Below are 12,500 nucleotides of genomic sequence, written 5' to 3'. Positions count from 1 at the left end.
ATTTTAAAGTTTAACCAGGCTTTTCCCCATTCTATTTTAAAATGCATGTTTTCATTCCTTGCTCACGTTCCTACTCTCTGACGTCATCGTTTACAGAAGTCTATGTATTAGCCCGAAGGAACTATAACGGACCAAAACGAATGGTTTCGAATAGTTTCTCATTCAAGACTTGTGATAAGCTGGAACGGTCTGGTTTCGCGGGAAAAACAATCTAAAGATAACTCGGTCTCTAAAAATGCCTTTCCACAAATACAACGTCACGGGCTCCTGGAAATATTCGGGACGGGTCCCGTGTCATAATGGCGGCTAAGCCAAGTTGGCAGAGGGAAGTTATTTTCCTTGACTATTACGGATTATTAACGGCACCCCAGTAAGTCAATCAGAAGAAGAACAGGTCCTTTGACATCGAGCAGAAATGCTATGCTGCAACTGGAGGCTCAAGCGGAGGATAGACTATAAAATAACGCTATAGTGACGTATACTTTAAAAGAGTTAAATTATAAATTAATCCTCACGGAACAGAACGAAGTCTAACCTAATATTCCCTCATAGGAATAAGGAAGACAACCTAACATCAAAAGACAACCAAAAGTTACTTTTACCAAATTTTGGATAAGCCTTGTGTCTTTGGTAAATCTATGCATATATTGGGCCAATTGAATCTAAATCTCCTCAGAGCTAAGTAACTATTGATATTCTCATAATTCTTGCTTTCCTTGCAAATTTATATTTTGCACATAGTATGTTTGTATCTTTCTGAGGATGTTTACATTGATTCGCCTACCATTTTTCAACTTATTTCATATTGGTCAGTAATTTTGCAATTTTTATTATCGATAGTTTCTCTGACTTGTGAAACTATCGATACTTTTTCCTGCATTCATTTCTGCGTACCCTTTTACTCCTGTGTGATCATGTAACTGTTCAACATGTCTATCTGATATGTGCACAATTTCTAATTTGCTCGGAATTGTGTATATTTGATAAATTCGGACACTGTGTCCCAGGACTTGTGGTAGCAGAGAAAAAAAAGGGAAGATAAAAATCATACCCGTGGATAGGATTTGTCCACGGAGTTTCAACTCTATGGGAACCACTTCACAACTGAAGATAGAGAAAGTGCTCTCTCTCAAAAAAAAGATTTATTTATTGCTGAGGGGTAATTAGGCCTAAGCTAGCTTAATTAAGGCTAGGTTTTAAATTTTAAAATAGTTAGCTTTGTCGTGAAATTTGGTAACCGACTAGACTGCAAAACAGACGTATTTTTGCGTTGGACGAATCCGTTTTTTTTGAGCGAAAGGTCTGGAGCGAGGGTGAAAACGAAGAGTGAGACTGGAGCGTTTTCTCCTCGCCTCACAAGCCCTAAGTGCGAGAAAACCGACTGTTTTGCAGTCTAGTAACCGTCCTTTTCCAGCGTTTAATGTTCTTTGTTGCCGAGTGATTATACTTTGAAATCGAGATGAATAGCGAGATTGAAATGATTGAATAGCGAGATTGAAAAAAAAAATGTTTTAGTCTATACACACAAAGTTATCTCAACAACACTCTATCTAAACATTTGCAGAAGAAAACCATTGAAATGTGATTTGAGCTATGAGCTATGATTATCAAAAAAACTGAACTACGGTTATCAGATTTCCAGCAATTCATTGGCTCGCCGGACGCGGGCTATCAGTTCATATACCTGCGGTACCAAATATGGTCAAGGAATGCGTCAGCAATAAAGCGAGCAACATTTTTTTCAGCTGTGAAAAAAATGGCCGACAAACGCCAAATAAAATCAACATGGAAGAGTTGTTGATCCTGGAGTTTTAACAACTGAATTATTCTACCCGGGCTGGATATATATAGAGGATATGACATGGCCGCGCGGGGATACGAATTTTATCTTCTGAGCAAATTCGCTAAAAGGACAATTGGCTTGTTTTCATATATATATGTATATACGGGGAATGATCCTTCGAAAATTCAAAATGTGATCATTAGTTGTTTTGCCACCTGAGAACTGATCAGTTTTTCTTGGCTGATAACTCGCTCCTTATCAAAGCTGAAAGGCATAAAATAGCATATTTCACTGAAATAAACAAGCTCTTTTACCTTTTGAAGTCAATTTGTAAATAGCATGATGCCTTCTGTGAGCAAACTCGTATGTTTATGAAACAAAATGTAAACAATGACGTCATCAAAGATTCCCTTATGACTATTCTTGTGTGATATATTGATATCCCTATCGTTACTTTTTACTTTATATCTTTTGACTTATTCAATTGTTGGTTTTCACTCAACAGCCATGTTTTTCACTGAAAACAAAGAAACCGTTTGCATAACAATAGAGTTTAATTCCCGGAGCATTTGGTCGAGGCAACAATATGGCCGTCCTTTCTTTGTTTAGAGGCACCAACATGGTGGCCGTGACCTCATGTGAAAACCGAGGATTTGACAAGCGGTTATACAAACCATTTCTAGTCCGTCGCTACCTCCTCCCCCCTCTCCTCCGTTCCCTCCCCCCCCCCCCCCACACGAACCAAGGCTATCGGTGTGTAGCGCTCATTTCTGTTCTTTGTTGTCACTAAATGACTGATGGATTGACAAATTTCACTGAGTACTTACAACTCTCTAAAGCCAGAGTACACCTTTGCGTGTCATGAGGAAATTTACGTAAATTCAGCTTACATGACGTAGAAATCGTAAGTCTGAAAACAAACAGAACAAGAAGCTTTTGAGTTAGCAGACAACAAGTTCGCCAAGGAACCAAGGAACAGGGGGAAAAAACTTTGGTCGGCAGCACGTACATGAATGTCAACTGAATAAATAACTCTCCGTACGATTAAAGGCTACTACAATCAAAAATCGCCTCGGGTGTTTCTCACATTTCGAACATTCTTGTGCTTAATACTTGGCGTGGTTTTGACAGATAAGGATCGAGGAGAAAGTGACGTCATTTAGTCACTAGCTCATTAAAAATGCTCTGTGTGAAGGCGGCTTAATTAGTATGAAAAATACGAATGAAAAACTCTCCTGCTGCACACTAATTAAGTCGAATTCACACACTGCACTTTTAGGCAGTAGTTTAGCAGCTCTTGTAACCTGCTTTTGTTTGGTATTGTAAGCAGCTTCTATTGTTTTTAAGTCCTAGTCATCGTTTCAATTCTTTAGTCTTTTGTTTTTGACTAGGGTGCAGCGAGCCAATCACTTTTCAAGGTAGTGAGTAAATGACGTCCCCTTCTCCTCGAGCCAGATCGCTGAAAGGTTATCGGCCGGAACCGCACCCGTACCAAGTAATGGCGGAACTTTAAATGAAAAAGCGGAGCTAAAATAAATAGTCTTCCTCTTGAAATTGCTGGTTGAGTTTGTTGGTTCTCTACTCTGCAGCGAGAGGTTTTTCTCCGGATACTCTGGTTTTACACATCAAAAACCAACATTTCATTTGATTTGCTCTAATTTGCTGTCTGCGCTAGAAGACTAGACACTTAAATAAAGTTCCATTCCTTCTCTTTCTTCTTAGGCAGGGTTGGGGTGATGGGTTTGCATGCGGTTGAATGGGGTGCCTGTGAACTAGCTTGATAGTTCAGTGCACTTCCACTATAAACAAAACATTTACATTTACATTTTTTTTCTTACGGCAGTTCAATAGACCTCTTTACAGTTTTGTGCTTAGTTACCTGGCCTTTAAATGAAAGTGAACCTGGTGTTGACCTTGTTATGATTCGGACCTGCTTTCTTTTCCTATGTTAATGTTGTTAAGTGAAACTATGATCTTCGCAGTTATGAGCGCAATTTTTGCAATTGCGTAGAGAAGCCTTAATGATGTTGTTGTCATGCTAATTATAAGAATTTACAACGCACGTGGAAGGCTGATGAATATTTATTTTCTTTCAAACATCAGGCCGAGGTTGGCCTGCATGCGGACGTCTCGGAAGACAGACTTCCGCTAGAACAAAGACTTCCGATCGTCTAAAAATAACTTTCGTGGACATGACATATCCCAAGGGCTGGACCGGCAGCCTCCCTCTCTGTCCCCTCATTTTCTCTTGGTTAAATTGGTCAGAATGCCAAAAAAAAAAAATCTTTTTTTCAAACATATCAGACAGCTTCATTGCCTTTAATCCCTGTTAAGTGAAATTTAAGAGATAAAGACCCCAAAAACGTAACTTAGGAGCTGCAACAGCAAGAGAAACAGCGAACATTGGTATGCCCTATTCGATTCTAACCACCGTTAAGGTGGCTGACTTTTCTTACCTTACGCTGTAAAATATGCTTCCATTGGGTCGAATCTGGAGAAGGTAGTTCTCTGTTGTCACGTCATGCATATACGCTCTCTTAGTGTTGAGAAAATAAGTACTTGGAATCCAGATTTGTTTGTTAATGTTACTGCTCAGGGTTAGGATAGGGTCAGAGGTCAAATGAGCAAAGGCTAGTCGTTCATCTCTCCAATATTGCCGCAAATAAATGTCAATTGTAAATTCCTGCAAATGTGAAAATCATCATCATCATTTATTTGCCTTTATGTGTATCACAGATTTTAAAAAAGCATACAGCAGGTTGTTAGGCGAGGAGACCTCAGGAAACCACCAGGCTTATAGGAGAGGCCACCTCGAGATCACAATATTAAACAAAAATAAGGGCTACGAAGGAGTGCGGCAGGAACTAACTCAGAAACTATTTTAATAAAAACTCTAGCACTTTGTTCTTAAACATAGGAAAGCTTGACAAATTGGTAAATAATGAAGGATGTAAATAATGAAGGGATTTATTTACCAGTTATGACTCGGGAATATTCGAGAAAAATCTGATAATTACTTAACAGAAGTCGAGCTTAAGAGACATTTTGTGAGTTTTAGATGAGAGAGGTTTAGAACAAGGTTCGCAAAGTAAATTGCCCGTATTTGTCCATTCACCACAGAATCAATGACAGGTCTTCCTATTACTGGTTCGGATGCTTTGTTGTTAATCACTAAACTGACATATATATATTTTTATTTTTAAATGACATGTACCCCCCTGCATACTGCTGGGATGGGAGAAAGGTGGCATTTTAGAAATGGACGTCAAAAAATTAAGATAGAATTGAGTGTTTTGATCAAAAGAAGTTTCCTAACAGACAAATGAAACGTACAAGGGGATAGATGATTTTGCACTTCATCCTTTATTTTAGTTTATTCATTTATCTATTCCACTCTTTACTAGTATGTTTAATTTATTAATAAATTAATTTTACAGATTTATCTATTTTAAAGGGGCACTGTCATGCTAAATTCGCTGTTTTGAGGTCAAAATCAAAAGTACATTAGCTCACACGTACATCACTCCTGACAACCCAATGACAAGATATAAAATATATTTATGGTACAAAGAAGTATTCGCATTAATTTTTGGCGGCTTTCTAAAGACACCCAGTGTGCTGGTCAAACCGCGAAAGCCTGCCGACTTCCCAGTTTCTACATGGTTAAAGCCAGGTCGATCAAGAAAAATCTCGATGAATTTTCTGAACAATTGACGACGAGCGGCATGGATGTCGGTGTTATTACAGAGTCCTGGTTGCACAGCTACATCGACAGTGCTTATATAAGTATTCCGGGCTACGTCCTTTACCGGAGAGATCACCACAGGAATCCCGTGTTAGCGGAGAACTGATCTAAAACATCCTGTTTTCGAATGCATGTGGTTATGGCTTCGGCCTTACCGGTTACCACGTCCACTCTCAGGCAAAAAAGAAAGAATAGCTTCAGTGCACTTTAATGGTTATTGACAACAAAACTACAGCATCACTTTTAGATCTTCATTGATGCAAAGACGTATTTTAGTGTTTTGAAGTTAGACTAAAATGGCGTGACCCTGCCTTTTAATACGTACCATTTTAACTTCTTCCATGGCCCAAATATTGGTAACATACATGTCAACTCGGATTTGCCCTGGAGTACCTAAAGGTTTGAGAAAAAAGAAATAAACTTATCTGGATATCAACGCCCCTGAAGGAATTGAATTAATGACTTTAAGAGGGTAGCACGGAACAGTTTTACGACTAATAACCCTGTAACCCTAAAATCAAAGCAAACATGGTTTTGAGCAGTGAGGAAAAACCAGAGCACTCAAAGAAAAAACCTCTTTAAGCAGAGTAGCGAACCATTCAACTCGACCCAAATACAACCCCAAGTCTAGGAGTCGAACCCGGGCAACATTGTTTGAAGGCGAGTGCTCTCATCACTGCGCCATCCCTGCTGTTGTAAGCAACTCGCAAAGGAAATAATCATACGATTTCGAAGGCTAAGGTAGACCATATTGGTACTCATAGTATTGCACTGGAAAAAGTTTGCAATGGAGGCTAATGGTGAAGGGGGGGGGGGGGGGGATATGTTAAAAAGTATTTGCATTTGAAAAGATTCTCCCGCATTAGCCTCCATTGCAAGCTACAGTTCCAGTCCAATACTGAGAATACGATTATGGTCAATTAAAGACGTGGGGAATATGAAAAAGTAGATAGGTGACGCAACTAGATATTTATTGATACACTAATTAAAATATTACTTATCAAGTTAACGGTAATTCTTTAAAAAAGAACAATGAGGATCCAAATGATTGTTACATGTACAATGGATTGAACAACAATCAGATTTCAATGTGACCATATATTTCGATATTTATGTGGCATCGATAATAGAGAGTGCTCTTTAATACGGTATGGGAATTTCACTGAAACTATTCAACACTTGTGGAACCTGTTCTGAGGAAAATATTTTTAAAAATTCCCCCCCCCCCCCGCCCCTGCATACGACTCGGCCGTAAAATAGTCTCAATCCAAAATTAGCTCAGCAATTAATCTTAAGCTTAACTGATCAGTCATCATGCGTGCTGTCATCAAGCCCGAGTGCCTCAACCCCTTCCTTCCGTAAGAATATAACGGTAAAACAATTTGAGTTATAGCCGTTTAACAACCTCTCATGAAGGTACAGGTGCTGTTTATTTGAAATATTAACCCACCTTTCACACCAGGTCTGATTCGTCTGTCGTAGTCCTTTAAAAGCGTTTCCAATAACCAAGTGGAGTTTTTGTAGACATCTGATTCCGACTTGTCGTGACTAGAACAAAAATGTTACAGAAGGCTCATTTTGATACTAGAATGATACTACGTAGGTCAATTTTTTAGGTAGTTTGGCGAAGGATGTGATGAAACCTCTCGACATGAAACCACGCTGTTGGAGAAACCATAATAACAAAAGAAACCCTGGTCTAAAACGCTTCTGAAAGAAATAGCCGTAAATGCCGTAAATGATTGAAGTATTATTATTATTATTATTATTATTATTATTATAACTCTCTTGACGATTGCCGGATTAATGTCGCCACCGCCGGCATTTAAATTTTTAATTTAAATTTTTAATTTAATTTGAGTTTTATTATTATCATTATTATTATTACTTATTTTTACCAGATACATGTAAGATTCAAGTTTGCATGAAAGAGTGCTCAATAAAGTTTGTTATTATTATTATTATTATTATTATTTTCTTTTTTTGAAGTTTTAAAATAGAGAAATACTTAATTGCTTGTAAATTTATAGTTCTTACCTTTTGGAGATATTTTAATGTTTGTAAATATTTTTATCATGGAAATAAAGTTATTATTATTATAATAATAATAATAATAATAATTATTATTATTATTATTATTATTATTATTATTATTATTATACGAGACCTACCTCGAAGTGTTGGCAAGGAGCTGATCACTAAAAAGAACAATGGCCAATGGAATCAAATACGAATGAAGTCTTTCATAGTCAAGCGACATTCTTGAACAGGCACTAGGACAAGTAAGTGCACTGAAAACAAAACGTCTTAAGATTAGATGTTCGCAAAGTAGATAGACTAGATAGAGAGAGAGAGAGAGAAAAGGGGGAGGGGTGGGGGGCCTTCTTAGGGATGTGTTTTCCGAATCCTACCAGTAACATTATTTGAGAACTACTATCTCAAAATCTTAGAGATAAGAAAGGGCATACCCTTGCCAGAAAACCTTTTTTTTTTAAGATTCAGAGAAAATTAAGGCAACAGATCTAGAAAAAGGAATCGAATTTACGTGAGCCAATTTAGTTTAAAGTGCTGTAAGAATAATGTAGTCCTATGACTCGTATTGCGCCATACCTACTGTAAAAAGATTTATGAGAAATGGAAATGCTATTGAATTAATGTGCCAAGGAAAATGTCAGATTGCGGTCAGTTAATCTCGTGAGTGCAACAGTATCCGGTAATCGAAAGTTACTACAGATAAAATAAACTAGAAAAGGTTACGAATAAAGACAAAAATACTTGACTCACATCGATACCAAAACCATATCATATCACATAGAACATATCACAGGGGCCATGCGATATGGCCCAGATCATATCGCAGTTCAATATGTCATTCAATATATGATTCATTTCGTATATCATTTCCTTCGAAGAATCAAAACGCAATGAAGCCGGAAACTCCGTGGAAACAGAATTTAAACTATTCAAACTGGATCTTTCACTTCAAAAACGTCAGTCAGTTCACAAACTTACCATGGGTTTTGGAGTTGCCTGTGTTTGACAATACAAATATTATTGTTCTTCGAGGTCGAATGCTTTCGAAGATCACAACTATTGTGAAAAGTCTGGAATACTATTCATGTTGCGGGGATGGTCAATTTTGACAATCAAAACTAGTAATGCCATTAGGTTTCGATAAGAAATCGGAAGAAGTTCCTTAATATAAACTTAAATTAAGCCAAAAGAAAATATTACGATGACGTTGATGTCTTTTTATAAGTTAAATAATGTATGTTTGAAACATAAGAACTAAAAATCCCACAGCAGGTGTAGAAGCAAGCCCCCAAGACTTGACAGGAAGTTCAGTCTGATGATAAGACGGAAGGAAATCCCTTGAGAGTAAACCTACTTCACGTTTCAAATCATACCTTTTCCTCTTTGTTCAACTGTTTTGAAGCTCTGAAGTTTGTGAAACGGAAATTGAAACGGGAAAGTCATTGATAAAATTCAGACTTGTTGTTTACTTATCTAAAAAATAAGATAATCTTTTCGCAAACGCAGCGTTTTACAGTGGAGTAACAGGAAAACGTGCCGTTGTAATTTTCAAGTTTCCATCTTGACTTTCTATGATTCTGTAATTTTACTTCGTGGGATTAACATTAAAAAGCGACTTTTCTGAGTGTGATGAAATTCATCGAGTAACACAAGGATATTAATTTGCAATGACTTATTCATAATTGCACCCGAATATAATGTAATATTTCCTCGTAATGTCGGGGCAGTGGTTACCAAATTAATGCAAACGTACGTTGGCCTGTCTGCATCAAATTCATGGCAGAAGCAAGTTCATTTCAAACGCCAGCTGACAATCATATGCAAATCCACTCAGAATTCAAAAATTATATAATTTTAAACTGTAGCAACAGAAGAAGAATGAAGAATTATACTAAAATGAGTACAAACCAGCTCAACATTGAAAGAACAATTGAAATTGGAAAATAGGAAATTCATGAGTTGAAAAGCCAAACAATCGGCTGCAAATATCAGCTTCGCTGATTTGAAAAACAAGTGTTTCTTTATGTACGTGTTTTTGTCACAACAGCTAAATTACTCTCAAAATGCTCAAACTCGTCTTAGTTCCTAACATTACAAAAAAAAAAGAAGTTAAAAAGGAAACGTCCCATGTGTTCAAGGAACAAGCGCTTCGGGTTATATACGACCCTTGCAAATTTGATGGACTTCATTTTCTAAAGTAAACCGGGCCAACTTTATTACATCGTCAGTGATGGAAGGTGGAAAAATTCAGAACGGGAAGGCTATTACATTGCGTCCATCTCTCCTTCCCTGAGCCGAATTATCTTACCCGTTTTGGCATTATTTTTACAAACAGAAGTCAACCTTTTCTAACTAATTTTTTTAAAATTCTTAATGACAATACTCTGTGACAAGTTCAAGTGACAACAAAACCATACACAGCGCCCAAAGGAAAACGAGCGAAAACGGCAAGTCAACGAAAACTTTCAATGGTAATTACTTGATCTTTGGGTAAAGTGCTTCAAAAGAAATGAAATTGTTGGTTACTTACTGCGAAGGGCTTTCTTTTTCAACATTAATAATTCAAAAAAATATTAAGGGAATAAAACTCCACGGTCATCTTCAGAAGAGTCAGGTCGTAACTGTTCCTCTTCGTGTTCGATTAGAGAGACCTCCATTTACACCGTAAGAGGTCAATGCTGAGATCGGAGCGCAAATCATCTTCCGAAAACCAAAAAAGCTCGGCCACCAGCGTTTCATTTCGCTGGTAAAGCGTTCGCGGTCGTGATGATTCCACCTGACTGCAAGTCCAGTTTCAATAAACTTCTAAATTATGTTAGAATATCTCAAAAACAAAAATGAACTCTCCTGGGCACAAAAGGAATTGTTGTAGCAAGTACACTTCCACCAACCTTTTGATGGTCCGCAAAGCCCGGCTTTTCTACCGATATTCCATTGAAAATTCCTCTGTGAGGGTCTTTAGGTCAAGAACTCGCAGGAGTCTGGAGTCCTACAGTGCGCATACTTAATCAGTCATTGAGAATCTCCGCATTAGTTGCAAGTAAAATATTGCTTCAGTAGTGTTTCTGGTTTCAACAAATCGTTATCTTTCAAAAACATCTTAATGACTTTGAAAGGGAGACGATTTTAAGTAAGCTTTTTAATTATTTCTGATTTACCCACGCAAGAGATTAGCTGGCTGTTTTATCAGCACCATAAAAATAGGCAAAGATTACACATCATTATGAAGTTTGACAGGAACGTATAAAAGAGGCCGAGCATTTCGTGTCTCTTTCACCATAATGTGCACCAACAATTTTTGTTTTCGCTCACATATTCCATGTTAAGTGATCAATAGAAAATATAGATTATTTAAGCAATAGACCACAAGTTTCTATGGTTTATAGGCTGATAAAGCACGCGGGATGTCGGTAGAACACGGAAGAATGCGTAAATCACGAGCCGCAGGCGAGTGATTTAAGAATTTTTCGAGTGTTCTTCCAACATTCCAAGTGGTTTATCAGCCTATAAACCATAGAAACTTGTGTTCTATTGCTTGCTTCAGAAGACGCTCGATTTTTCCATGAGTCCATGAGTTTACTGCCACCATAAAACATAGCTGATAGACCAATCAGAGCGCGCGCATTGATTTGGTTATTATATAAAACAAAATATTCTTCAAACATCAAGGCTTTTAAATGACATAGCCTTTAGCTAATTTTATTTTTGCATGCATACATTCGGCCTTGAATTCGAAGTAAACAGACCGATAACAATATCTTGTCAATAAACTTTCATTGAGAAAGCTTTTTATCATGACCGCTGTAATTAGTCAAAATGTTAAATATTAAGGTTTTCGCTACTTCCATTTTAATTCGCCAAAGTATAACAAGAGGTGGAACCATTTTAAATTTCCGTGATATCTACTCCAAACTGATTTATTTTAGCGTACTATCAGTTAGTAGAGCCTTTTTAACATTAATCTTTATTTATATCACCTCGGGATTTTGAGGTCCCTCCCCTCCCTCCCCGAAAAGAAGAAGCGGAACTGAGGACTGAGGCATGTTACGTGCCGCGACCAATACTCCGAGGGTTGAACCCTATTTTAATTCTAACAAAGTCGTTTGTTTTTGTACGAAAAACAAACAAGGTAGTAAATACACTGTCGTTTTCCACTGCAGATGTATTCCTATCAAATGAACAACAACAACAAAAAATGCACAGAGATTTAGAAACAGCAAACTGGAGGCCGTTGTTTGTTCTAAAAGCATGAAAATTTCCTTCCATTTTTGTCTCTCCGTTTTGAATTCTTGCTCGATACCTGTAGACTCCGTAAAGGCAAGAAATGAGCCAAACTGAAACACCTTTTTTTTGCTTTTTACCTCCGATTTCATCACTTTCATCAGTTTCATCAATTTCACTGGGGTGCAGGGATGGCGCAGTGATGAAAACACTTGCCTCCCACCAATGTGGCCCGGATTCGATTCCCAGACTCTGCGTCATATGTGGGCTTCGTCTGTTGGTTCTCTACTCTGCAGCGGGAGGTTTTTCCATGGGTAATCCGGTTTTGCCCTCTGCTCCAGCTTCAAAAACCAATATTTGATTTGATCTGGATTAATTTGATGATTTTAGTTTACAGTGTCCTCATTAGTGCTCCAGCGCTAGAAGATTAGACACTAAAATAAAGTTCCTTTCCTTTCCTTTTCATCCAGATTATTGCTGTTTCCGCAAACGCGATGCTAAATCTGTTTGGTGTAAAAGGCGGCCGCAACGCCGGGTTTTCTAAACGTTTCAGATAAGGGCGATATATACCAGAGACCAAATCTCACAGCACTTGTTTCAGGCGTCCAAGAGCCTAAACCAAGTGCTGTAAGAATAGGACACGGAATTGGTGGTATTTTGGTCCTCTGAACTTTCTATACTGGTTGCACTTGTAAATTGTCCGAACAAATTACAGCA

General features: G+C 37.7%; 1 protein-coding gene across 4 annotated transcripts in view; it reads right to left on the bottom strand.

The window, feature by feature from the left end:
• LOC138000714 (gamma-aminobutyric acid receptor subunit beta-3-like) overlaps positions 1-12,500 on the bottom strand; it is a 31,499-nt gene that overhangs the window by 12,077 nt on the left and 6,922 nt on the right. Inside the window, exons 1-6 of one of the 4 annotated variants that reach the window (XM_068847325.1) lie at positions 10,454-10,563; positions 7,700-7,819; positions 6,979-7,076; positions 5,854-5,921; positions 4,240-4,466; positions 2,611-2,693 (exon numbers count right to left, since the gene is read on the bottom strand). In XM_068847325.1, coding sequence (XP_068703426.1) covers positions 2,611-2,693; positions 4,240-4,466; positions 5,854-5,921; positions 6,979-7,076; positions 7,700-7,788 — 565 coding nt within the window. In that variant the 5' untranslated portion in view covers positions 7,789-7,819; positions 10,454-10,563. Of the gene's footprint in view, positions 1-2,610; positions 2,694-4,239; positions 4,467-5,853; positions 5,922-6,978; positions 7,077-7,699; positions 7,820-8,540; positions 8,725-8,935; positions 9,182-10,453; positions 10,564-12,500 lie in introns of those variants that run through there. The other 3 variants (XM_068847327.1, XM_068847326.1, XM_068847324.1) reach the window with 3 other exon arrangements.

Source organism: Montipora foliosa, chromosome 4, assembly GCF_036669935.1.
Source record: "Montipora foliosa isolate CH-2021 chromosome 4, ASM3666993v2, whole genome shotgun sequence".
In the NCBI taxonomy this organism is placed as follows: Eukaryota; Metazoa; Cnidaria; class Anthozoa; order Scleractinia; family Acroporidae; genus Montipora; species Montipora foliosa.
This window is presented reverse-complemented; position numbering and strand designations above follow the sequence as displayed.